Raw genomic sequence first — 23,837 nt, 5'->3', positions numbered from 1 at the left:
ACCTTGGACTCATATTCGACCCGTGTCTACTTCACTCGGAAGATATTGAACAAGGAGATTACAGGACAAGTTTTCGTGAGTGGCCCCAGCAAGTAAAACGCGCAGCTAAGACTCGCTCCGGCGGATGGACAGCAAATTACAAAGCGACAGCTCGAGATCGTCCGTATCAGCCTGTTGAAGCATTCTGTGCCGACTCGCTGAACGATTTGTTGCTTCTATATTCAAGAAAGTCAGCGTGAGCCTCGCATAATGAGTCACAATCAAGTGAGTGGCACGAAGCTCATTTGTTTCCTAATTCTGTGTCATTATGTGCGATTTGGCATTACTCGTAAACAGAGCAATCGATTGAGAGGATGGAACAGGTCAGTAATTTTTCATCCACTCACCGTTGAATGTCGTGACCCATGTCGGAACACGGCTCGGGTGAATACAGAGCATGTGCACAACGTCGAAGATCGTCTGAGTAAGAGGCGCCTCTTTAGTTCGTTATGCAGTAGCTCATAAAGGCAATGAGAGTTCCACGGCCATGCATCCAGATGACTTGAAAGTGACGCATGGTGGGGAGCGGTTTATTTAGAGTGATCTGAGCTGAACAAGCAAACAAAAACACGAGGTTACTGCGTTCTTACGAGTCGAGGGGTGATCGACGCCTCAGTCAGCATATCCAGACCGGTCTCCAAACGAAGATCGGCAGCGATTTGCACACACTGATAAGCTTGTCGTCGTCTAGAATCGTCCGGAGAGGCCTGCACTGGCCTGAGCTTCAAAGTCCGACACGACTTGTTGTGAAGGAGCGTAGGCGTCGCTGATAGACGTAGTACGGGGCGTTTTGCGGATGGCGGCTCGACAGAACTCGGTAGGGGGTAGGTGCCGCGCCGCCTACAAGGTTTACTGAGAGGGATTCGAGAGTGTCTGTCGACATGAATATAATCTTGTTCGTGGAGCCCGAGCTCAGCTCGGTTGACACTGTACTGCCTGATCAGTTGTGGACGCCGGATCCTCTCGAAGAATTGTGTGTTACCTCCGAAGTGCAGACGTTCATTCATCCTCTCTAGTACTTACCGTATGAGGTTACGTAAATCGCCGCCAGCAGAGGCCCTGAGCTAAGTTATAACGATAGATCCTGTCCAAGTTATATCACGTCCTAGATAACTTCCGTGGGGCAAGAGTGGCTTTCGAATCCAGATTCTGGGATCAAGTTGCAAGAGAAAAACGCGCCAATGTGCCGGTGGACAAAGTGAAGACCGTTACCTCCAAGAGCATAGTATAGCCATCAGCGCTTCAGCGCTGCTCGTAAGAGTTTAAGAGAGAGCCAATCATCTCTGGCGCAATCCCAACGAGTCGGAGTTGGACCATGCTGCATGAGCGCTCACCTATTAGTAGGGCTCGAGCGAGCCGCGAGCAAGTCGCGAGCTCGGGAATAGCAGCTAGAGCTTTGCCGTCGGTCTCGAGTTGGTCAGCGTTGGTATTTGCAGCGACTGCGAGGACCATATGGAGGGACCGGGCATGTTTTCGACGAGGAGATGATTAGATTTCCTGTGCTCGGCGGGCGAAGTTCGGAACCCGAGTGGGTGCACGGAGTTTCCATAAATGGGATGTGACGTGAGACTGTGACAGGCTCCGAACGATGCCGGAGCTGTGCCGGAAGCTCGCTCACTCAGCTGGAAAGGATCCCGATCGGCTCTGGCTTGGTCACACCGCCTTCACTTCCTCCCATATACTCGCCTGCTTAGACATACCGCATCTCTCCTCTCCACCATACCGCTATTCTCCCTTCAGCGCTTCCATAGCGAACAACGCAACAACTATAATCTCAACCCTTTGCCTCTGTGGCATTCGGATCTCTCAGTACTACTCTTTCGACCACCATGACCATCCTATCGAAGCGTATCGTCAAGCTTGTCGTGATTTCCGATTTCGTGCGTTTCAAAATCACACATTCGCTATTCCTCGAATTCTGACTCTGACTCTGTCTTGTCCCTTATTTATAGATCTGTCCTTGGTGCTACATCGGGTATCGCGAGCTCCAAAATGCGCTGGCCCAGTGTTCCAATCTACCACTCGAATTCCAGGTCGAGTACCGGCCTTTCATAGTCAGCCCTGGCCTCTCGGAGACACCGATGGATAAAGAGGAATACCTCACGAAGAAGTTTGGTAAAATGAAGTTTGAGGCCGTTAACAGTCTGGTGACCCAGAAAGCTGAGGAGGCCGGAGTCAACATGTGAGTCTGATCTCGATGTATACCTTTGCGTTTCGTTCTTTCCTCCGTGCATCTCCCCCTCCGAAGATTGAATACTATTGCACGCGCCGCATTCTTGTATGCCTGAGTACGGCCGCCTTTGCATCTTTTCGATGACGCCATTGAGCGTGCTTTCCCTGCTGTTTCCCACATACGTTCCTTGTGCACGTATCTCGTGTCTGTCACGCTAGCTGTCGTATCTAATCATGTTTGCAGTTCATTCCAGGGCAAGATTTCGCAATCAACACGAGCGCATAGGTTGATGATGAAAGCCTTGCACATCGGAGGCCCAAAAACCCAGGCCGATCTTCTGCGCAATATCTTCAAGGCGTATCAACAGGATGAGCAGGACCTGTGCGACCTCGATATGCTTTCCGACCTCGCAGAAGCTTCCGGTTTGATGTCAAAAGCAGAGGTACGCTCTATCTCCCCGCATTTTTACGTTTTCTCCATGTAGGGCGTGAATGACGGTCTGGATGACGGAGATCTATGTCGTCCTCCCCGATGGGATTGAGATCTTGCTCAGCCCCTCGGAGGCGGCGTCCAATCACCACAAGCAGGCGTACCCCATTCGCAACTCTCATTCCTCGATGCCTAATGCGTTTACTTTGATATTGTTTGCTCATTGCTCATCGGTCACATTGCAGGCACTCGACTTTTTGAAGTCCGACGAGCTCTTGGCAGAGGTTGAGGCCCAAATTGCTGAGGCCCGCCAGAAGGGCGTCACTGGCGTTCCGTTCACCATCATCGACGGCAAATGGGCTGTCGGCGGCGGACAACAGGCGTCTGTGTATGTGAAGGTTCGTGTCTGTTTTTTTCCACAGCCTCCCCCGTCGCAGTCGTTCTGACCATCTTTCTTCTCATCAATGTGCGTTTCGCTCACGACCCTTCCGGTTCTTGATCATCATCATGTCCAGATCTTCCAGCGTCTGGCGACGGCCGAAAGTCTTGCTGACCAGTCGGGAGCACCAAGTCCATCGTCTGCTGTGGCCACTGCGGCCTAACAGACCTCTTACGTTCACCCTTCCGTTCTCGCGCGGAAAACCCTATCTCGAAATTATCTCCCTCTCTTATGTTATCGGGCTCTGAAGTTGTTTAGTACAGTGTTCCTCCATGCTCCCATCCTCACCACATCACGATCTCATCCGCATCCGTTCGAATTTCTCCTTTCACCTTACGTACTCTCCATTCAGATGTCCTTTTGTTCCCAGAGGAGTTGGCACGTTGTGTTTTTAGTCGTCGTCTTTCTTTTTTGTCTTGTCCTGTCCACATACCTATTCTTTTTCTCTCATCGCGCCATCTCCACCATTACCATCAACCGCCACCTTCACGCCGTTCTCTTCCCCAAGGGGCTCGTCCTCGTTCCACCTTACGAGCCTCGATTACTTAAATCAATCTCCCATCATCTCGTGCTTCCGTCACTGTCACTGTAAATAATTCGTCCTCGGAGGGTCGCGCGTCCGTACATCTATGTGTTTGTTTTTTTAGTCTTTATAACGTCCATCATGCGCCCTCTTTCTCCTTTGAAGTTTGATCGAACTGGTGCCTTCTTTCTTTCCGTACGGCTTTTTATTATTTAGATTCTGCCTCTGCCGACTTGGCTGGGTACTTATTGTGTCATTGGTTCATTTCGCTGCTACTTATCATCGATGGAGTCGATGTTCTTTGGATTCAGTGGACTGAGATATCGATGGAATGTAATTCGTCTTTCTGGTCCAGTGGGCAGTTAACTGTAACTAGTAGGGGTGCAGAAGACGAAGCTCGAAGCTCAGAGTTAGATTGAAGACGCCGTGCGGGGAGGATGAGTAAGCGCGTAAGCTGGCTGACGTGGCGCAGGCTTCGAGATCCCGTCAAGGCGGTGTGGCGCTCGGCACCTCGCTCGCTCTCGTCCTTCACGGCCACCTCCTTCGTCCTCCACAGACCCACCTTCATATCCCTCAACAGACCGTACCCTTCCAGCTGAAAGCATACACCCCCACAAGTCAGTTGACAGCCATGCCCGACCCCGCCGCCCTCATCGCCCACATCGTCTCCCAAACCCGACAAAACATCGAATTCCTCATCTCTCAGAACGAACTCTCGCGAGACTCAGGCCGAGACATTCTCTCCAAACTTCCCTCTTCTTCTTCCTCTTCCACTTCCAATAATGATCACAATATAATGGCACTTTCGGACGCTACGAGGAGGATGACGATCCCCGAACCTTCGTCTAGTCCTGCTCATTCTCACAACATGCCGATGCCTGGTGGGATGATGAACAGCGCGGTGTCGACGCCGCAGGGCCCGCCGCCTGGACGTGTGACTAGTCCGTATTCGAGTCCTCCCCCGCATGCGCATCATGCGCCGCCGCCGGACTTTGGGCCGCCGGTGAGGAGGGGAGTTCCACCGCCGGGGCCGAAGGTGGTGAGGGCGAAGGCGTTGTGGTCGTATAATGAGAATGGACAGGTATGTTCACGTTTGATGGGTCTGTCTCTGCGTTCAATGCGGCTGCACATTTCGGATGGTGGGTAGAGGGACGTAATGCGGATTGAGTGGGCATTGCGTTTTGTGGTCTTTGACGATGTCGTGGCCTCTTTATGCGTTTGTTTGCATGGCGTGTTGTATCACAGCCATGAGCTTACGACGGGCATGCCCCAAAATAGTTCTCATCAGGGGTTCTTCCAACATAAGTAGACGGCGTCTCTTTCGGGCGATACTCGTTCCATCATATCATACCCAAATCCTGTGGTCCCATACCCACACACATCCATCCATGATCTTCCCAATCGCAAACCGACACTGACATCCCCTCCGTTCCGTAACAATGACACATAGGACCCGAACGACCTCAGCTTCCAAGCCGGCGACATCATCGAGATCGTAACAGAGACCAACGCCGACTGGTGGACCGGCAAGATCGGCGGAAGACAGGGTCTCTTCCCGTCCAACTACGTCGAGAAACTGGACTCTTCGTCCGTCTCCGCTCCCCCCTACCCTCCCCCGTCCGAATCCCGTTCGCCATCGTACTCCTCGCCCGAGTACAACTCGTACAACAACAATAACGCGCCGGTGCCGTACCAAGGACCGCCACCACCACAACAAGTGCAGGGATATAATCCGTATATGAATGGACCGGGGGCCGGGGCTGTACAACAGCCGCCACCGCAACAGGTGCAGGTGCAGCAGGAACAGCCGCCGCAGAAGGAGAGTAAGTATGGGGGGTTGAAGCAGACTGTGAGTGTCTCTTTCGTGTTTTGTGTTTTGTGTTTTGTGTTTTGTGTTTTGTGTCTATTCCTATTTCTATTTAAAGAGCGGTGCGCTGATGTGTTGGTTCTATGAATGTAGTTGGCTACGTCGGCGGTGGGAGGTGTCGGGTTTGGTGCAGGTGCGTTTTTCGTGACTACTGTGCTATGTTTTCGCTCGGCTGTGGTGATGCTCATGACTCTTGTTTGTTTGTTTTTTATCACTGTCAGGCTCTGCGATTGGGAGCGGGCTCATCAACTCTATTTTTTGATCTGTGCTTGCTGTCTTACGAACATACCTGGGCGTACATCACATCACATCTTATTGTCTACATCTTCATCTGATGGATTTTTGGGTCATCACTACGCTTTTAAATAATAGGTCGGGTTTACGCACAGGACAGGACTCCCTTTTTGTATTTATTTACATTCTTGCTCCGAACACGTATATACTCCTTGTCCCAGGGCCATAGAAACATAATTACATCTTTACATTTGCTTGTTCTCTCCGAGTCGTTGTTGTGGCGTGTGGCCTCGACGGTCGACGGTCAACAGTTGTTATGCCGGTGGCGTTACAGTTGTCCAGGTACATACAGTCGTGCAAGTGCAGACAGTTACATGTACAGTTTCAATACTTCTCTGAGACAACCTCATCTTCACCGTCAACGCTCAACGTTCGTCCCGGATGGACTGAACGCCACACTTGCCACCGCCTTCGCCAACGTTAACGCTGTCAATCATAGCTGTAACACACCCAACACACTCGCTTATTTCGCCCGCCCCAATTCACTCGTCGCGACTCGCGACGGCCCCTCGTTTATTATTTCGCGACTCGATACTCGATACTTTTTTTACATACATACCTACCCTCGGCCTCATAGCCACATACATAATTTACAGCAGCCTGCTCCTCTCGCCGCCGTATTCCCAGCATCCATCATCGCATCAGCGCTAGGCTCCGCAGAATCGCAAGACCGGGAACAGTAAGGACAGTCAGTGCCTTGCCTGCCAGTTTCACGGACAAGCGCTAGGAAACCTTCTTTTCCTGTGCTACACTTACCCCCCTGAAGCCCTGAAGGTTCTGACACCGCGGGCTGCCTCGTTCTGCTCGCGTGCGGCTTTAGGACCCACCGCCGACTCTTACGCTCGCTTGGACGACGACAAGGACCACGACGAAGATTAGTTACCGTGGGTGACGCTCCTCCGCCAAGTCATCGACATCGACATCGACTGCACATCGTCTACAGTGGCCGTCACGGTCGCGTCTCCACTCCTCGAGCATAGAGCTATTCCTGGGTGTTTACCGAAGTCGAAGCACACACACACACACACACACGATGCACGCGCAGGCCACCAACCTATTTGGACATGGCCAGCACCAACACGAACAGCAGCCATCTCCGTCTCCGAAAGATCCATTCTCAATCTCCGTCTCTCCTTCCCCCCCGTCCATCTCGATCTACTCCTCCTCTCCCCTCTCCAGTCCTCTCTCCACCTCCTTCTCCGCTCCGACCTCCTCACCAGAGTCATTCAGTCCTATCTCTATCTCGCCTGGAAGTCCTATCAGCCCTTCCTCACCCTCTAGTTTGCCTAGCGTTGCGGTGTCGCCGACGGGGACGGGGAGCACCGTTCATGGACATGGGCATGGCATGAGTGGTGGGACTGGGACTGGGACTAGTGGTAGGAGGAGTGCGATCCCGATCCCGCATGCGCATACGCTCGATCTGCCGAGTAGTGCTGGGCCGGGGTATCAGCAGCAACAGCATCAGCACCAGCATTCGCATGGGTTTAGGCCACCGTGGCAGGGTGCGTTCTCTTCTCTCCCTCCCTCTCCCTCCTGCATATCGAGAAGACGAGAAGACGAAGAGACTGACGTTATGACCACGCGGATTTCATTTCACTTCATCTCCTCCATCCATGCATCTTATATCGACCTACGGCTGCGTACGACTCTCCAAACTCTGGGAATATTAAACCAATGCTATGCTTCGTCGACGATATACGGGTACACGCACACACGCACACCAGGCCCTTTCTCCCGATTCCACTCCCTCTTCCCTTCGTCCTCCAGCTTGCCGCCCTCAGGCGAAGGCAGCAGGATGCCCGTCGCACCGCAGGGTCCTCCGCCAAAAGCGCTGAAGACACGTATTGTTACTTGGAACATGCACGAGTCGTTACCGAAGGTGCGTGTCTTCCTCTCTACCCCCCCTCTCTTCCTCTCTCTCTCCTCCTCCCTCCCTCTCCTCATCATTCTATTCCTTGTCGGCGGGGTGCTGACGGTGTGCGTTTTATTGTATCGTGCGGGCTCGGTCGGTCTTGTGTGCGGTTGGTTGTGTGATGGTGGTGGTGGCGGTGATCGTGTCGGTGATGATGATGGTGGCTGTCCGTCGTTGTTTCATTTTATTGTTCATTGTGCATCACAGGGCGACCTCGAAGAACTCCTAGGCGCCGTGCCGGAGTATGACCCTACGGGCACGACGAACGACTCTGATGCGTTCCCGGCGCTGTCGACGGAGGATGGACATCCTTATCATCTTATTATTGTGTATGTCGTTTCGTTTACTGTTGTTTGGTGTGGGGAGTGCGTTCGTTGACCGGTTTGTTTGGTATGTAGTGCGGGCCAGGAATGTCCGAGTTTATCAGGTACGTTCTTTTTCGGATCCATTCCATCTTAACCTCTCCTCTTGGGCTTGACCTGTAATAACTGTGTCATCTTTCTTTATGTGTATAGGTCTCCCCATGGGCCTCGGCGCAGGCTTCAAACTAAAAGACAAAGAAAAGGACAAAGAAAAAGAAAAAGAGAAAGAGAAACCATCCGAGGACCCTTTCGATCCTCCACCCCCCACCGCCAACACCTCTCCAAATCCGAATCCGAGTGCAAATCCGAATCCGCCCATCCCCAGCCCTAGTCCCATCAAAGCCCGCAAATCGAAAGACTTGGACCACGACGAGGCTGCTGCTCCTACTTCCACCACGACCAATGCGACGGCGACGGGGAATGTGACGGCGATGCACAGTGGTGGTGCGTCCTCGGGATGGACGGCGATTTTGGAGGATTGGTTCGTGCATGGGATTAAGGACGTGCATCCGCATTCGCATGGACATGGGTATGGATACAGAGAACATGGAGGACACAGAGAGCACCACCATAGAGAGCACCATGCGCATTATCCGCATCTGAGACACGCGGTGACGCAGAGTGAGGTTGGGGTGAATGGGGCTGTTGGGGCTGGGGTTGGAGTTGGAGCGGGCGTGGGGCTCGGGGCGGGGTCTGCTGTGGGGGGACTTGTCGGTAATAGTAATAGCAACCACACCAGCAACGGCAATCTCAGTGGCAACGGCAACGGCAACCTCAGTGGCAGTGGCGGCAACCTCACTAGCGGAATTGTCAGTGGAGGCGGCGGCGGAGGGCTCCTCCACAGTGAATTCAAACAAGAAAAACTCCTCCACAACGTCGGCCGTGCGCTTTCGACTGGCGATATCACTTCCAGGCATCATCATCATCGGAGGCAGGTGGTGGAGAGGCGGGGAGCGGGGCCGTATGAGATGTTGGTGAAGGAGAGGATGATGGGGATTTATTTGGCTGTTTTTGTGCATAAGGGGGTTAGGGGGTTGGTTGAGGGTGAGTTGCTTGATTTCTTTCTTTACCCCGCCTCGTCTTTTTTTTCCATAGGCTACACACGCCTCCTTTTTTTGAGCTCTTGGGAAGGAGGGTTGTGGGACTGGGAGTGGAGTTTGGATTGACGCTGTTTTATTTGTGTGTTAAGGAACGTCAAAGTCGGCGGTCACGGCTGGTTTGATCGGAGGGCGAGTGGGCAATAAAGGTGCGGTGGGGATTAGTATCAATCTTTCGGGAACGACGATCTTGGTTATCAACGCGCATCTCGCTGGTGAGTCGCTCGTTCGCATTGTCATATTTGTGTTTCTGGTTTCCTGATCGGTGCACTGTCTATCGCGTGTTGGCTGGAATAGCCCATGAAGGCAGGCTGTTGAATAGGATGGCTAATCTGAGTAAGATCAAGGTATGTGCTTGACCTGTTTTGGGGTATTCGGTTGTTGAGATGGACCCCATTTCGATTATAGAGCGGATTGACCGTCGATGCATTCCTGAAACCGGACGATCCGCGGAATTTGGTCGAAGGTGCGTCCTATCATCCTACCTCAGACGTGTACCGAAAAGCAATGCGATATTGATTCGCGTGTTGATATTGTTGCCAGATCTGACGGATAAATTCGACTACACGTTTCTCTGTGGCGATCTGAACTTTCGGCTTGATATTTCGCGGTTGCATGCGGATTGGCTTATTGCGAGACGAGGTGAGTTTTCGTTCTTTCTTCCCCTACAATCTAACAACCCACTAACCATCCTCTCACTCCCAGAATACGAACAAGCCCTCGCCTTCGACCAGCTCTACAACCTCATGCGGAACGGCCAAGCCTTCGTCGGCTTCCACGAAGCGCCCATCCATTTCCCGCCTACGTTCAAATACGACGTCCTTCGCACGCTCAAATCGAAACGCAAACGGCCAAAGAGGCAGAATTCGAATTATGCGGATGCGGTGGCCGCGCAGGCGGTACCTGAGGACGCCGCTGTGGCCGCGCAGGTCATACGCGAGCACGCATCCGTGAATACGCCTGCTGCTGCTGTTGGTGAGTGTGCTGATCCAGATTGCCAGGATGAGAAGGGGCATGAGAGTTCGGACGGGGAAGAGGAAGCTGGTCATGGGAGCGGGAATGCGGGGAGTGGGGATGCGGAGGACGAGGTGGATGGTGAGGAAGACGCGGGTGCGAGAAGGGAAGGGGAGGTATACTCCGTCATGTCCAAGTCGTCCGGCACTTCCACCTCCAAGCGGACGATGGACCAGGACGATCACGATGACGAAGACGATTCGGACGAGCAGACCGTTCCGCCGCATAACAAGTCGTCGACGGCGCTCGGCGCGAAACGACTCGTGGCGAAACTTTCGCTCGGTAGCGCGGCGCATAAGGCGAAACTGAAGTGGAACGTGTTCGTTGCTTCGAACCCGGGCCTGCACGTCAGCGGTCTTCATACCAATAACAATAACAGTAATCATAATCGTAATAATGATCCCCGCAAGCGCCCGAAGCAGAAGAGCAGGTCGACGGGCGTCGCGATGGACTATCAGTACTCGAAGAGCGCGCCGAATACGCCGTTGGTCATGTCGAGACATGCGAGTACGTATGCGGCGTTGGCGGCCAGCAAAAGTGCGGCGGAGCATGAGACGTTGATGGGCTCTGTGCAGCAGTCGGCGTCTATATCTATTGGGGGCGGACCGCCGAGGGCGAGTTCGACAAAGTCGGGGGCAATGGCGGCAATTGTGGATGGGGACGAGCTTGAGGTGGATATTGGGGTTTATGATTCGTCGAGCAAGCAGCGTGTTCCGAGCTGGTATGTCTGGTACTTTTTTATGTCTGTTCTGTAAGAAATTTGTGCTGATATCGGGATTCCTGTAGGTGCGACCGAATACTGTTCAAGTCGACGGTGAAGCCGCCGGAGGAAGAGTTGGACCACTGCACCCACACGCGGACTGTCGGTCAACTCTTCGCACATGCATGGCGTTCATTTTCTTCACGCAGTAGGAGGGGGTCGATAGCTTCTGTGCGATCAACAGATCTGCCTACCATCCCCTCGCCTCTTAGTAGCACCACAACAGTCCCCACCCAAGGTCACGGCAACTTTCCCGAACCATTTCACAAGCCTGGAAGTCCACCATTTGGCGGCAAGCGATCAAGACCACAGTCCGTCGACTACATGTCTATCAGCCCACGACCTTCATTGGCCCGATCACGCTCAAGTACAGCACTAGATAGCCAATCCCCACCTATGCTCAACATCCTCTCTCCACGTCCTCGAACGGCCACCTCACCAGTCGCTCCCGCCCCCGCCCCTGTCCGCGCCTCCACTTCTCCAGAACTCCTACCCGCACTTCGACCCATCTCTCCTCTTTCATCCAATCTCGCATCACCACGACACTCCTTCAACGCCGATTCTCCGCCTCCACCCGCCGTCCCACCGAAAGATTCGGTCCATCATTCCTCTGCCCGATGGCGTTTCCTGCCTTTCCTCTCCACTTCCACCGAATCGTCGAGGGATGGGCATGGGCCGCCGGAACGTGCGCCTTCGCCTACTCCGATTCCGGCTCCGGCTCCGGCTCCGAGGAGAGGTGATATCGTTTGTCAGAGTTATAGGACTTTGGACGATCGCGGGATGAGGAGGCTGGAGGGGAGGAGCGACCATCGACCGGTTATTGGGACGTATGTTTTGTATATCTGATTCATCCTGGGGCACATTTAACTTGAGCCATCATCGTCACTCGTTCATTTTCTTTTCTACCTTGTCTCGCTATCTTATTGGTCGGCTCCGACTGACACTGCAACCTATCGTTATGAACATTGCTTGTTCTGCCTCCTTTCCAAGTTCCTTGCATACACTCGAGCATCCATCATCTACCGTCCACCGATCATCATCTACGAGAAGCATTCAATGGCTTATCTATTATATCCTTTTCTTTTCATTTTCTTTTGCATACCCACCCACTCCGACTTGCATCAGCGCATGGCCTAGATCTTGCGAGTTGTACTTTACCCAGTATTCTTAATCGCATACTTGCATACCTAGAGGATCTATGTACCACTGGCTAGTTAGATAATTTTGCTGATCTCATTGACATGGTCACCATCTACATACCGGGCATCTTGCTATTCTTTCAACTTGAGAGTTCGAGCGCTCTTTACATAGATTGAGGCTGTGCTGTGGCGTAAGTAAGAACCTTCCAACGTTCAGCGGGTGGCGCGGACCGCCTGCGCATGCGGTTCGGGACTGTCCCGGCTCAATCTTATCTGAGCGCCTTTTGTTATCTGATTTCGAATGCGAAACTTACCCATGGCCAATTGCGCGACTTCTTTCCGACGCAACGCTCGTGTTCGAACCTTTGCACGTCGACTCGTCGTGGTGAAAGATGCATTTTATTGTGTACCTCGAGCGCCCAGTCCTGGATCTGTTTTCGTGCGCGTTTCCCTCTGCTCGTAAATTGCAAGGACTGATCCCCACAGCTGGACGAGCTCGAGTTGGACTATCTGTGCTCCTCGTCCAAGTCGATTGCTTGCCAGGCTCCAACTTAACTCGTTGAGCCCTGCGTCATATGGGACGATGTGTCTTACAGTTTGTCATAAAGAATCAGTCGGACGCCCGCAACGGTACTGGCTCCAGAACTATTTTTGGCTCGAAAATTGTGAAGTCCTCCCCTGGATGCAGATGAATGCCATATGTGAACCGTGTTTCGGCATTTGCTGCCGAGGTTCTCAGATTGGGTCCCAGGGAACGAGGCTTTATCATAATGGCTATATCTTGAGAGGCTGCAGGCTGGCGCACGCGCGAACGTCGCCTCTGACGCACCCCACATTCTCAGGCTGAAGCTTCAGACTCTGGTGAAGTGAACGACGAAGGCAATGGGCGTCGATACCGCAGATGAGAAGGCTGTTGCAGCAGACGACTCGAAGCAGAAGTCTGTCCCTGAGCGGACGCCAGACCTTCAGCTGGACCAGGGCGTGGAAAGGGCGACTTACCGAGAGAAATGGTGGCAGGTTTGGTGAGTTGTTTGCTTGGAATTGACGCGATGTCTGTTTACTCAACGCATAAATCCTGAAGGCGCCCGAAGGATCCTCCTCCCAAGGCTCCGGCTTCTTTCGAAGATGCTCAGGTGGAGTTCAAGTTTGGCTTGATTCATGAAAGTGAACTAGTTTGGCTGAATGACCGAACACTGTTGTAGATAACCCCGCTCGCGACAGCGTCTTTGTTCTCGATTCTGACCTACACTTGGATTACCGACATCATGGTACTATTGCTTCCCTTCGTTCGTTTATTCCAACCTACCCTCTTAATTCCAAACAGGTCCTCGGATACCAACGCACACTCCAAGCTACTGATCTGTACAAGCTCGACGAGTCCAGATCAGTCGACAGACTTTCCGCGACACTCGATGCAGCTTGGACTCGTCGTGTCGGTGAGGCAAAGAAATGGAATGAACAACTTGCTGCCGGGGACATCAGGCCCAGTCTCATCCAGCGCACGGCATGGTCTATCCGCGCAGCCGTCCATCCTACAACCTACCGGGACACTCGACAGAATCTCGAGAGGGAGTGGCGCGAGGTTACGGGGCTAAAACGCCCCAGCCTCGCGTGGGCGATGAACGACACTTTTGGGCGAAGTTTCTGGATAGGTGGTGTCTTCAAGGTCCGTCTGTTGTTGTTCTGACTCGCTGGAGCTCGGGTATTGAAGGCGAATGATGCAGGTCTTGGGTGACACTATGCAGCTTATGTGTCCCCTGTTGATTCGTGTATGTTTGAGGAGCTAGCCTGCGTGTAGATAAATCAGCTTACTGTTTTACCGTTTCTCTCTCAGGCAATCATCAACTTCAGCAAAGAAGTCGCAGCAGACAAAGAAGACGGGAGTGCCCCTCCTAATATTGGACGCGGTGTGGGTATGGCGGTCGGCCTCTTTCTTCTCACGGGCAAGTTGATCTTCGTAGGTCCTATCACCACGGTGGTGCTGACTTTGTAGCAGCTTGCGCAAGTATCGGTCAACACCAATTCTTCTGGCGGTCGATGCAGACGGGAGTATTAGCACGTGGTGCCTTGATCTGCTCAACCTACAAGAAGGGCGTCATGCTTACTCCCAAAGCGAGAACCTCTTATCCCAATGCGTTACTAATGAATTATGTATCGTCAGATGTAGGTCCCCTTTATGAGCAGCCGCCCGTAGTATGTCCTGACGTGTTCAGTAGATCTCCAGAATAGACGCAGCTGCTCAATGGTTCCACGCGTGTTCGTGTCTAAGATACTAAAATGATCGATGTCAGGCTAGAACTGATGCGATTACCACTGCTTTAGCTTGGACTGCTCCTATTCAAGTTATGGTCTGCATGATCATCCTCATTGTATGTATAACCTTCTCGCTTCCCCGATTTTTGACAACTGACGCCAAGTCTTCCAGGTCCAGGTAATTTATTTGCGCTCCATCATTATTTCCCTTATTGAATCATTCAATGTAGCTGGGCCCATCTGCGTTAGCCGGCTTCTCTCTGTTCGCCTTGATCGTACCGATACAAGAGCGCATCATGGCCAAGCAGTTCGCCGTTCGGAAGGAGTCAATGACATACACTGACAAGAGAGCTAAACTACTCCTTGAGGTCTTAGGTATGGAATAAACCTTATCCCAGAGCATTTATAGGCTAATATGTTGCTCGCTCTCCAGGGGCTATGCGGATAGTGAAGTACTTCACTTACGAAGTTCCCTTCCTACAACGTGAGTTACCTTTGATCACTCTCCCTCTTCGGATTAGTGATACACTGCACATTGTCTAGGTATCTTTTGCATCCGCAAATCCGAGCTAGAGGGTGTCCGGAAAATTCAATTCGCCCGTTCCGCCAAGTGTGTCTCTTAAGCGCTGAGTCCTCGTACTAGGGTCTAATCGTTGTCTTGTTAGCGTTGCGATGGCGAACTCGATCCCAGTTCTCGCAGCGACCTTGTCTTTCGTCACCTATACGCTGACGAACAAGACCTTCGATGCCGCCATAATCTTTTCTTCGTTCAGCCTGTTTCAGGTGCAGTCAAAAATCTTCTCCGCCTGATGTGATACTGAGGTCATTATCTTCTAGCTCCTTCGCCAACCGATGATGCGAGCCTATTGTCCATGTCTTCGTAGATGGAAGCTAAAACGGTTTCATTTTTAGGTTCCTACCGCGTGCTCTCTCGGCCATCACAGATGCACACAACGCTGTGATTCGACTGGCTGAAGTGTTCGGAGCAGAAACGATGTCTGACTCGGAAGCTGCAGTCGAAACCTCGGAGAACTTGAAGTTCGCCGTACAGTTAGACAACGTCACTTTCGAATGGGAAGAAGGCAGAGGTGATTCTGACGAGCCAGAGCCAGAGAATGACATGGAGAAGGAGAAGGAGTCAGTAGAGGTCTCCGAAGCCGACGCTATACCTTCTCAGCCCAAAGCGCGGAGACCATTTCAGATTCAAAATGTGTCGATGACTGTTGAGAAGGGTACGTTGGTTGCGGTGGTTGGTCCCGTAGGATGCGGCAAGGTAGGCCTCGCACCTGTTTGAGAAAATATGTCCCCACAACTGATGACCGCATTAGTCGAGTCTATTGCAAGGCATGATCGGAGAGATGCGAAAGGTCTCGGGCAGCGTACTCTTTAGTGGGCGCGTTGGTTATTGTCCTCAAACGGCATGGATCCAAAACGCCACACTGGTACATCCATTCATCATGTTCATGACACTATCTAACTTAAGGTTCATAGAGGGACAACATCTTATTCGGCCAACCCTTCGACGAAGATAGATACTGGAAAGCCGTGGAAGATGCATCTCTTCTCCAAGATCTGGATGTACTCCCTGGTGGTGACATGACAGAAGTGAATGGTTACCTTCGCGTGTTGCGTGAACGCCCTCATTGACCTTCCTTTCTCTAGATTGGCGAAAAAGGAATCAATTTGAGTGGCGGCCAAAAGCAGCGTGTAAGAGTACCCTTCCTTTGTGCATGTGAATATCACTCGTATACTGATCGTGTGCGCAGGTGAGCATAGCTCGAGCACTTTACTTCGATGCAGACATTGTTTTGGCCGATGATGCTCTGAGCGCTGTGGATGCACACGTTGGTCGAGCGCTATTCACCAACGCTTTTCTTGGGGCTCTTCGCGGACGCGGGAAGACAGTCATACTGGTCACCCATGCCCTGTATTTCCTTCCCGAAGTGGACTACATCTATGCATTGCGTGACGGGCATGTCGCTGAGCATGGAACGTACGATGATCTTCTGGCCAGGAACGGGGAGTTTGCTCGTCTTGACAGAGAATTTGGAGGTCAAGGGCGTGCCCAGAAGACGGAGGAGGATGAAGAGGAGGCCATTGAGGCTGCACCTTCAAATGCGCCAAAATCGCTTGATGTTGCTCATGTCCGTAGCAAAGTAGAGAAGAACCGCAGTCACGTCAAGAACAAGTTGGAGGGTCGTCTGATGGTCGCCGAAAAGCGAGAGACCGGGTCTGTTCCTTGGAAGGGTGCCTCATATCCTCGTTAATTTGTCGTTTCGTGAGCTGATTTTTCTGTTCAGTCAACCAAAGCTATATATTGGCCGGGAGGGGGTGGCTCACTGGACCCTTCATCGCTATCTTCATTTTGTTGATGGTGAGAAGTGCTCGCGCTCTCATACATATTGATAGGCTGATCGTACTCCTGATCCTTATAGCAATGTTCCCAGGTCTGCTTCTCACGACGACCCTTGTATTCTGGGTTTATTAACGCCGAATTTCCTAGATTTTCAATAGCTATACTCTCGTTCGTGCTATTTGGCGTCCTTGTATAATCACCTACTAATAATGCTTTCAACGGACAGGTTTGGTGGCAAGCGAAGTGAGAACGCCACAGTGCCGTCTCATCAACTATTGCTCACATTCCTGCGCAGTACCTTCAATCAGCCCTTCTCCTTCTACCAGATCCTCTACGCTTGTTTGGGCATTTCGCAATCCATTTTCACGTTTTTGGCGTGCGTGTCCGACACCATCGTTCCCTCGTCGGCTTCCACTGATCACATTCGGTGTTCTTAGTGGTATTGCGATGGACAGTTTTGCCTTCTTCGTATCCCAGAACCTCCACCATGATGCCCTGACACGGTACGCCGCTGATATTCAACTTCAATAAATATATTACTGACGATCGATGTAGCATCTTCTTCGCGCCTATGTCATTCTTTGACACAAACGTACGCACTCAAATTCCCCGAGAGAAGGTCAAGGCGCTGAACTATTTCTAGCCTATGGGAAGGATTCTGGGTATATTCGGCAAGGACTTTGACTGTACGTCGTGTGGTATCTACAGTCGTAACCTGAGGCTCACTGACGCACTTTATTAGCCATCGATGATCAACTTCCCGGTATGTATGCTTCCGCTGCATCCAACACTTGTATCGCTGACTTGTAGCTCTAGTTTCCATGAGGCTCTGTGAGTGAAATTGACATTGATGCGGGCATTAATACTAAACCTCGTCGCAGTTGTGATCACACTGGCGAACGTCATCGGGGCTTTGGTGATCATCACTATCCTGGAGCACTACTTCAGTATGTTCTGTTAACTTGCACTGCAAAATAACAGTCCTAAATGAAACCCAGTCCTCGCTGCTGCTATTATACTCCTGGGCTACGCATACATCTTTAGATTTTATAAGGCCAGTGCGCGCGAGGTACGTCAACATCCTTATGCGCGGTGCACGATATTCACCTGTCTTACTTTCCAGCTTAAACGTCTTGGTAAGTCATCCGCAAATATGATGCTATTTTCGCTATATGAACCGAACTTTAGACGGCATGCTTCGCTCTGTGCTATACTCGCATTTCTCCGAGTCCCTATCGGGTTTGGCTACCATTCGAAGCTACGGTGAAATGCCCAGGTTTCTTCGCGACAATAAATACTACGTTGATCTGGAGAACCGTGCTCTCTTCCTCACGTTAGTTCCCTCGTCTTCTCTGCAAGGTCTTCATTCTAATTAGTGATTCTCCTAGCGTTACCAATCAAAGGTTAGTTAGGGTCGGCTGATACTGGAACCATACTCAGCGCGATCACTGTTGCGGCTTTTGCAGATGGCTATCCGTCAGACTCGACTTTTTGGGAGCTCTCATGGTATTCTTGGTGAGAATTCCACGATGAAGTGTTGTATCGGTCGGATGATAACGCGCCTTAGGTGGCAATATTCGCTGTTGTCGGCGTGTCAAACATCAGTCCTTCTCAAGTCAGTAGTCACTTGTATTCCTACGAGTACTCAAACTGACGCCTATCCTTCTAGATTGGTGAGATTCTGCTTCAACGGTCGGAAGCACCTGCGTACTGACTTTTTATAGGTCTTGTTCTCACGTACACAACGAACTTGACTCAACTTTGCGGTATGTTCACCAGACAGACTGCAGAGGTTGAGGTAGGGTGCCAGCCGCTTCCAAGTGTTAAAGACACACTCACTAATAGTTCTGTTCGTAGAATTACATGACCTCTGTGGAGAGGGGTGAGTCCTTGGTTACTACGGTACAGCTGTAGTCGCTAACGTAGGTGGTAGTCGTCCACTACAGTCGATTGGGTGGTGTACCGCAAGAAGCGCCATATGAGAAGAAGGACGTCAAACCTCCACAAGAGTGGCCTTTGCGAGGTGCTGTTGAGTTCAAGGATGTTGTCATGAGCTATCGGCCAGGCCTTCCGAGCGTGCTGAAGGGTATATCGATCAACGTGCGGGGCGGGGAAAAGGTTGGCGTTGTCGGAAGGTATGCCATAAAATCTTGATCATAAGTTGTTTAGCTCCCTTACCTGGCGCTATACTCCAACAAGGACCGGTGCCGGCAAGTCAAGTCTGATGTTAGCTTTGTTCCGAATTGTGGAGCTCAATTCCGGTTCCATATCCATTGACGGGTAAGCTTTATGATCCATAATATTGTGGTCTCTGACTCCGGAATTGTTGCAGGGTCGATATTTCTACTCTGGGTCTCAAGGACCTCAGAGAGAAACTGAGTATCATACCACAAGATCCAACGATCCTCAGCGGTGAGTTCAGAATTGCTACCCTCTGTGCACGACCGAAGTTTTTACTATATTCCATCTCGTTCTGCCATGTAGGGACTGTGCGCTCCAATCTGGATCCCTTCTCTATGTTTGATGATGCACATCTGTGGGATGCTCTCCGGCGTTCCTATCTCGTTGGTTCCAGCACGAGAAGTTCGCTCGACATGCAGACCATGGACGAAACGGAAGATCGATCCGAAAAGTTTACACTGGATACAATCATCGAGAGTGACGGCGCAAACCTTTCTGTCGGAGAACGCTCGTTATTGAGCCTTGCCCGTGCTCTCGTAAAAGATAGCAAGGTGGTCATATTAGATGAGGCCACGTGAGTCAATCGCATTGGCCATCCCCACCCTCCTACCTTCCTTGTCGTTCCTGCTCAGATGAGACTCACCGCTTATCTCATAGGGCCTCTGTCGATCTGGAGACCGACTCGAAGATTCAAAGGTGAGTCGAAGCATGAATACGTGCGCCACAGCGACTGATGCCTGTTCTCCCATGTTCCTGTAGAACAATACACACACAATTTCATGATCGCACTCTACTCTGCATCGCTCGTGAGTGCGACGGCTCCGTGATTACGATTCAGTACGCTGACTGCAGTGTGAATGCGTTTCAGATCGACTGAGGACTATTGTATCCTACGACCGTATCTTGGTACTCAACGATGGTACAGTGGCGGTGAGTGACTTCGCGAATATCACTCTACGATCTCAATATTCAATACTCAACGTACCTTCGACAGGAATACGACACTCCTGTCAATCTGTTCAGGAAGGAGGGAGGCATTTTCAGGGGTATGTGCGAAAGGAGCCATATCACTCTCGGAGAAATAGAGAAAAGGCGAGAAATAGACTTCCACGAAGATTGAAGAAGAAGGTACTTTTAGCTTCCCTGGAAGATGGACACTTAGAGCCCAACTTCTCGACGTAAAACACCTATAGACTCTGCCATAGAATCTCCATGGTGTATATTCTTCTTCGCCATATTCCGTGCGTACATCCTTGCAGTGGTATCACTAGAGTACTGTAACAACAACAGTCGCAATAGATGTTACAGTTTTGATATCTAGCTCTCATCGTCACCAACGCTTGGGGTCAACGAGACGTGCCACAACTTGTGGAGTGCCACAGTTCCCACGGCATCAGAACATCTCCACCCTTTCTTGTGGAACCTCTTGGGAACCTCCTTTCGTTCTCTTCTCTACCGGACCGTCTCCCCACGGATCTTCTGTGACACAGGAAAGGTTTGAGAGATATATAAGCAAGTTCCGTTTGGGAGTGGCGTGCACCAAATCGCAGGTGAATAGAGTTGAAGTAAGTCAACGAGTTGACGTTTAGGGTCTTTTGAACGTTGCCATATGGCCGCTGGTTAGAACGATGTGGGTCCATTTCCGGAGCTCCATTCATGCAGACCTTTCCAAGTGACACTACTTACTGACATCTTCCCATTGAACCCAACGTTTCAACAGTCATGACCGTTGCCCCGACGGGTGCTTCCGCAGGGCTCCGCCGTCGCATCCTTCCCTTCTCGAGTCGATTGCTACCCCTCTAGCTTTAAAAGCAAAGCTAGTTGAGCCACCAGAAATGCAAAGAAAATTACTGGTCTTCTTTGCTCCCGATGCCGGAACCTTCTCTTCGTCGTGTTCACAGTGTTCCTGGGGATCTCACCACCGTGACTCGCAGAGTTGCCACGAGCCATGACACAACAATTGTTCAAGACGAGGACAATACTGATGGCCACTCTCAGGCAGATGAAATACGAGCGGCATACAAACAGATTGGCTCTGAGAAAGATCGGAGACGAGAGGGAGACAAGTTGGAGCTTGGTGGGTACCTTCCCGGCCGCGAGGAGCGGACATGGCAGGACAATATCGTCACGTACGTTTGACCCTATCCTCGCCGTAGTCTGATTTTAAATATAACTATATAGATGGGACTCACCAGACGATCCTCAAAATCCGCAGAACTGGTCGTCTAGCTACAAAATATTGGTCACTATACTCTATGGATCAATCACAATGTGTGGGTGTTGTGTATTGTTTCTCGGACATGATACAGCGTCAAATATGTGTCCATTCTGATCTGCAACTACCACAGGTTCCTCCTTTTCGAGTAGCATCTTTGGATCTGGCTCGAGCGGGATCATTCGAGAGTACGGTAAGCACCGTCTAGAGCTTTGTGAATATCGTCTGTTACCCGCGTGCTTTGCTTATGTCTCTCGCTCATCGTTTCAGGTATCTCATCCGAGGTTGCTGTCCTGGGAACTAGTCTTTTTATCCTCGGTAAGTATCACTTTACGAAACCCCTTATAGGTACTAACATTGTCTTCCGCAGGCTACGTGCCCGGACCAATCGTGTTCGCCCCACTGTCCGAGCTCTATGGACGGCGTCTCGCTGTCCTTATCCCAATGTTCATCTTCACTTGCTTCTCCGCCGCTACGGCAACAGCAAAGGACGTGCAAACTATATACATTACTCGTAGGTACCAAATCTAATCATCCGTCGTCAAGGTAAGCTCACAATTTGTGCAGGTTTTTTCGGTGGATTAATGGCTAGTGCACCCGTTGTCAACGTCGGTGGAGGGCTTGCGGTCAGCTCCTCGTTCAAACCACTTTGTGGTTCACTAATGTTCATTATATGACCCACAGGATATGTTCAATCAAAGGCAGCGTGCCGGCGCAGTCGGTATGTGGTTAGATTGCTTGCAATGACTTCTCTCATGCTATGACCACTAGTCCTTTATGCCTTGACTGTCGTCGGAGGACCTTTAGTCGGCCCCGTGCGTTATGTCTCATCTCCTCGCCTGGTCATCGAGGCCTGATATAGTTCCATGAAGATTATAGGCAGCGCTGTCTCAAATCATCCTTCTCTAGGATGGCGGTGGTGCGAATACCTCGTAGTCATTCTCACTGGAACCATCGTGAGTGCTCATATGCCTAAGTTTCGACTCGATAGCTACACTAATTGAGCTCAATCAAGATCTCTATAAACGCGGTTTTCCTCCCAGAGACCTACGGTCCGGCACTGCTCTCTGCTAAAGCAAAAGAGCTTCGCCTTCGAACGGGTAGATGGGAGTTGCACAGCCGCCAAGAAATGCAAGAGTTTACCCTCGGCAGCTTTGTAGAGAAGAATCTGACGAGACCGCTAAGAATGCTTGCATTGGAGCCTATGGTCTTGTGAGTTCAAGTTCTGGCATCATGACACGAGTCAAAGTACTACTAGTTACTAACCTATCATCAACGATTACAGTGTTCTGACCCTCTACAACAGCTTCACTTGTAAGCCGGATTCTCTTCTGTCAATCACCGCAATGATGTCGAAAAATACTTTTTCTGACTCCTTGACTACTGCTATCTACGTTAGACGGTATTCTATATCTGTTCTTTAGTGCCATTCCGATTATCTACGAAGAGGGACGGGGATGGAATCCAGTCGTAGGAAGTTTGCCGTTTCTGGCGGTCTTGGTATGCATATATCCTCACGCTGTGTTCATATTATTTTATTTGGGTGAATCAATGTTCTTAGGTCGGATGTGTATCTGCCGCCGGTGAGTTCCGCCTCTGGTTGTTGAGGCATGACAGGAGCGGGTATGCTAAGTGATGTTTACAGGATTTAATATGTGGTTTACACTTCGTGTTTTCATCCCGCACATGGAGAAGCACGAGGGTCGTGCCAGACCTGAGATGCGCCTTCCCCCGATGAGTGAGCACTACGGTCCATCTCTAAGTTCGAATCCGACCCTAACTATTATGCGTAGTGTTAGGTGGGATCACATTCCCCGTCGGTTTCTTCATACTTGGCTGGACTGCGAACCCGAACATCCATTGGTTCCCTGGCATGATCGGCCTCACACTCATCGGAGCCTCGTTCCTGCTCATATTTCAGGTAGGTTTTCATATCATATATGCGTATTGTACTCGTCGTCACAATATTCCTTCCTGAAAGGCTGGGATCAATTATCTTTTGGATGCATATACGAAGTAAGCGTTCACTGTAACTTACAATTCATGACCTACCAATTCTGACTATTATGGGTCCTACTTCTAGATATACAGCCAGCGCCATAGGTATGCCCTTCTTACCCCTAGTCTCAGCATGATAACCCGTTCGTTGACATCACCTTTGCTGTGGTAAAACCATACAGCTGCGAACACCCTCATGCGCAGCATGTTCGGGGCGGGCCTTCCCCTGGTCGCCATCCCTATGTTCAACAGGCTTGGAGTGGCATGGACGTGCACTTTGCTAGGGTGTATAGCTGTGCTTCTCGCCGTGCTACCGTTCGAGGGTTCACATTTTAACTTGTAATACGAACTTGCGACGCCCAAAAGTTAACTTGCGCAAACTTGTCGGTGTACAAGTTAATTTGTCCCAGTTAACTTGCAAGTTTGCAAGCTCACTTGGCTGTCAAACTTGCGTTTACGAACTTGTATAGCTTGGCACACTTGTGAAACTTCTGAGATCATGAGGCATCAATATGTCCTTCTACCACTGGTATAACACTTACCATGCCTTGTCGGACATACCTACATGTAATCACGCGTTTGACTAGTTCGCGTGCACAATCGCCAACGGGTAGCTGGCCGTTTGCCTCTGTACCACAAGCATCACAAGTAAGGACTCGGATACTGTAGATGATGCCTCCGCGGACACAGTAGTCAAAGACCATCGTATTTATCAGAAGCGCTAGCTCATCAATGTATTGCCTGCCTCCTACTAAGTACCTTGACCGATGCTGAGCTTTCCACTAC

At 51.0% G+C, this 23,837-nt stretch overlaps 5 protein-coding genes across 5 annotated transcripts; all 5 read left to right on the top strand.

Moving 5' to 3' along the window:
- Positions 1 to 1,755: 1,755 nt before the first annotated feature.
- STEHIDRAFT_90669 (thioredoxin-like protein) lies at positions 1,756 to 3,942 on the top strand. Its single transcript, XM_007299534.1, has 5 exons — positions 1,756 to 1,919; positions 1,992 to 2,221; positions 2,456 to 2,654; positions 2,887 to 3,039; positions 3,157 to 3,942. Exons 1-5 carry the CDS (start codon positions 1,869 to 1,871, stop codon positions 3,241 to 3,243), a joined length of 720 nt encoding a protein of 239 aa, XP_007299596.1. The 5' UTR covers positions 1,756 to 1,868; the 3' UTR covers positions 3,244 to 3,942.
- A 292-nt stretch (positions 3,943 to 4,234) lies between these two features.
- On the top strand, positions 4,235 to 5,950 carry STEHIDRAFT_144347 (SH3-domain-containing protein; the record flags this gene model as incomplete). Its single annotated transcript, XM_007299647.1, has 4 exons — positions 4,235 to 4,684; positions 5,054 to 5,452; positions 5,564 to 5,603; positions 5,692 to 5,950. The coding sequence occupies 4 exons, from the start codon at positions 4,235 to 4,237 to the stop codon at positions 5,730 to 5,732; spliced, it is 930 nt and encodes a 309-aa protein (XP_007299709.1). The 3' UTR covers positions 5,733 to 5,950.
- A 994-nt stretch (positions 5,951 to 6,944) lies between these two features.
- Positions 6,945 to 12,007, top strand: STEHIDRAFT_165302 (DNase I-like protein). The gene is made up of 11 exons (XM_007299645.1): positions 6,945 to 7,266; positions 7,489 to 7,643; positions 7,884 to 8,005; positions 8,075 to 8,103; positions 8,192 to 9,082; positions 9,228 to 9,350; positions 9,433 to 9,482; positions 9,544 to 9,601; positions 9,679 to 9,777; positions 9,841 to 10,870; positions 10,936 to 12,007. The coding sequence occupies exons 1-11, from the start codon at positions 7,110 to 7,112 to the stop codon at positions 11,753 to 11,755; spliced, it is 3,534 nt and encodes a 1,177-aa protein (XP_007299707.1). The 5' UTR covers positions 6,945 to 7,109; the 3' UTR covers positions 11,756 to 12,007.
- Positions 12,008 to 12,930: 923 nt separating this feature from the next.
- Positions 12,931 to 19,958, top strand: STEHIDRAFT_144346 (ABC protein; the record flags this gene model as incomplete). The annotated part of the gene is made up of 43 exons (XM_007299644.1): positions 12,931 to 13,065; positions 13,251 to 13,316; positions 13,373 to 13,714; positions 13,773 to 13,817; positions 13,883 to 14,009; positions 14,045 to 14,211; positions 14,265 to 14,304; positions 14,371 to 14,417; positions 14,532 to 14,676; positions 14,735 to 14,785; positions 14,845 to 14,911; positions 14,967 to 15,084; positions 15,139 to 15,158; positions 15,214 to 15,574; positions 15,630 to 15,743; positions 15,793 to 15,906; positions 15,964 to 16,008; positions 16,068 to 16,548; positions 16,737 to 16,780; positions 16,884 to 16,900; positions 16,953 to 17,033; positions 17,095 to 17,160; positions 17,213 to 17,249; positions 17,301 to 17,343; positions 17,400 to 17,420; positions 17,474 to 17,488; positions 17,539 to 17,604; positions 17,656 to 17,726; positions 17,781 to 17,793; positions 17,846 to 17,990; positions 18,046 to 18,060; positions 18,124 to 18,172; positions 18,225 to 18,276; positions 18,382 to 18,455; positions 18,515 to 18,539; positions 18,591 to 18,792; positions 18,857 to 18,937; positions 18,990 to 19,069; positions 19,142 to 19,412; positions 19,496 to 19,534; positions 19,598 to 19,644; positions 19,707 to 19,768; positions 19,833 to 19,958. The coding sequence occupies 43 exons, from the start codon at positions 12,931 to 12,933 to the stop codon at positions 19,956 to 19,958; spliced, it is 4,227 nt and encodes a 1,408-aa protein (XP_007299706.1).
- Positions 19,959 to 20,687: 729 nt separating this feature from the next.
- STEHIDRAFT_90664 (MFS general substrate transporter) lies at positions 20,688 to 23,394 on the top strand (the record flags this gene model as incomplete). The annotated part of the gene is made up of 18 exons (XM_007299530.1): positions 20,688 to 20,967; positions 21,020 to 21,111; positions 21,187 to 21,246; positions 21,324 to 21,371; positions 21,424 to 21,567; positions 21,621 to 21,679; positions 21,738 to 21,774; positions 21,825 to 21,868; positions 21,926 to 22,009; positions 22,069 to 22,265; positions 22,339 to 22,367; positions 22,453 to 22,553; positions 22,615 to 22,636; positions 22,699 to 22,791; positions 22,847 to 22,974; positions 23,035 to 23,069; positions 23,137 to 23,156; positions 23,234 to 23,394. The coding sequence occupies exons 1-18, from the start codon at positions 20,708 to 20,710 to the stop codon at positions 23,392 to 23,394; spliced, it is 1,614 nt and encodes a 537-aa protein (XP_007299592.1). The 5' UTR covers positions 20,688 to 20,707.
- Positions 23,395 to 23,837: the final 443 nt, after the last annotated feature.

This window comes from Stereum hirsutum, assembly GCF_000264905.1.
Source record: "Stereum hirsutum FP-91666 SS1 unplaced genomic scaffold STEHIscaffold_2, whole genome shotgun sequence".
NCBI classification, from domain to species: Eukaryota; Fungi; Basidiomycota; class Agaricomycetes; order Russulales; family Stereaceae; genus Stereum; species Stereum hirsutum.
This window is presented reverse-complemented; position numbering and strand designations above follow the sequence as displayed.

Excerpts from the sequence above, each read along its gene's own strand:
- STEHIDRAFT_165302 (XM_007299645.1), top strand. The coding sequence starts at position 7,110 with ATGAGTGGTGGGACTGGGACTGGGACTAGTGGTAGGAGGAGTGCGATC. Across the intron at positions 7,267-7,488 it reads GTTTAGGCCACCGTGGCAGG|GCCCTTTCTCCCGATTCCAC; the intron begins GTGCGTTCTCTT and ends CACGCACACCAG. Across the intron at positions 9,083-9,227 it reads GGTTAGGGGGTTGGTTGAGG|GAACGTCAAAGTCGGCGGTC; the intron begins GTGAGTTGCTTG and ends TTGTGTGTTAAG.
- STEHIDRAFT_90669 (XM_007299534.1), top strand. The coding sequence starts at position 1,869 with ATGACCATCCTATCGAAGCGTATCGTCAAGCTTGTCGTGATTTCCGAT. Across the intron at positions 2,222-2,455 it reads GAGGAGGCCGGAGTCAACAT|TTCATTCCAGGGCAAGATTT; the intron begins GTGAGTCTGATC and ends TCATGTTTGCAG. Across the intron at positions 2,655-2,886 it reads GTTTGATGTCAAAAGCAGAG|GCACTCGACTTTTTGAAGTC; the intron begins GTACGCTCTATC and ends GTCACATTGCAG.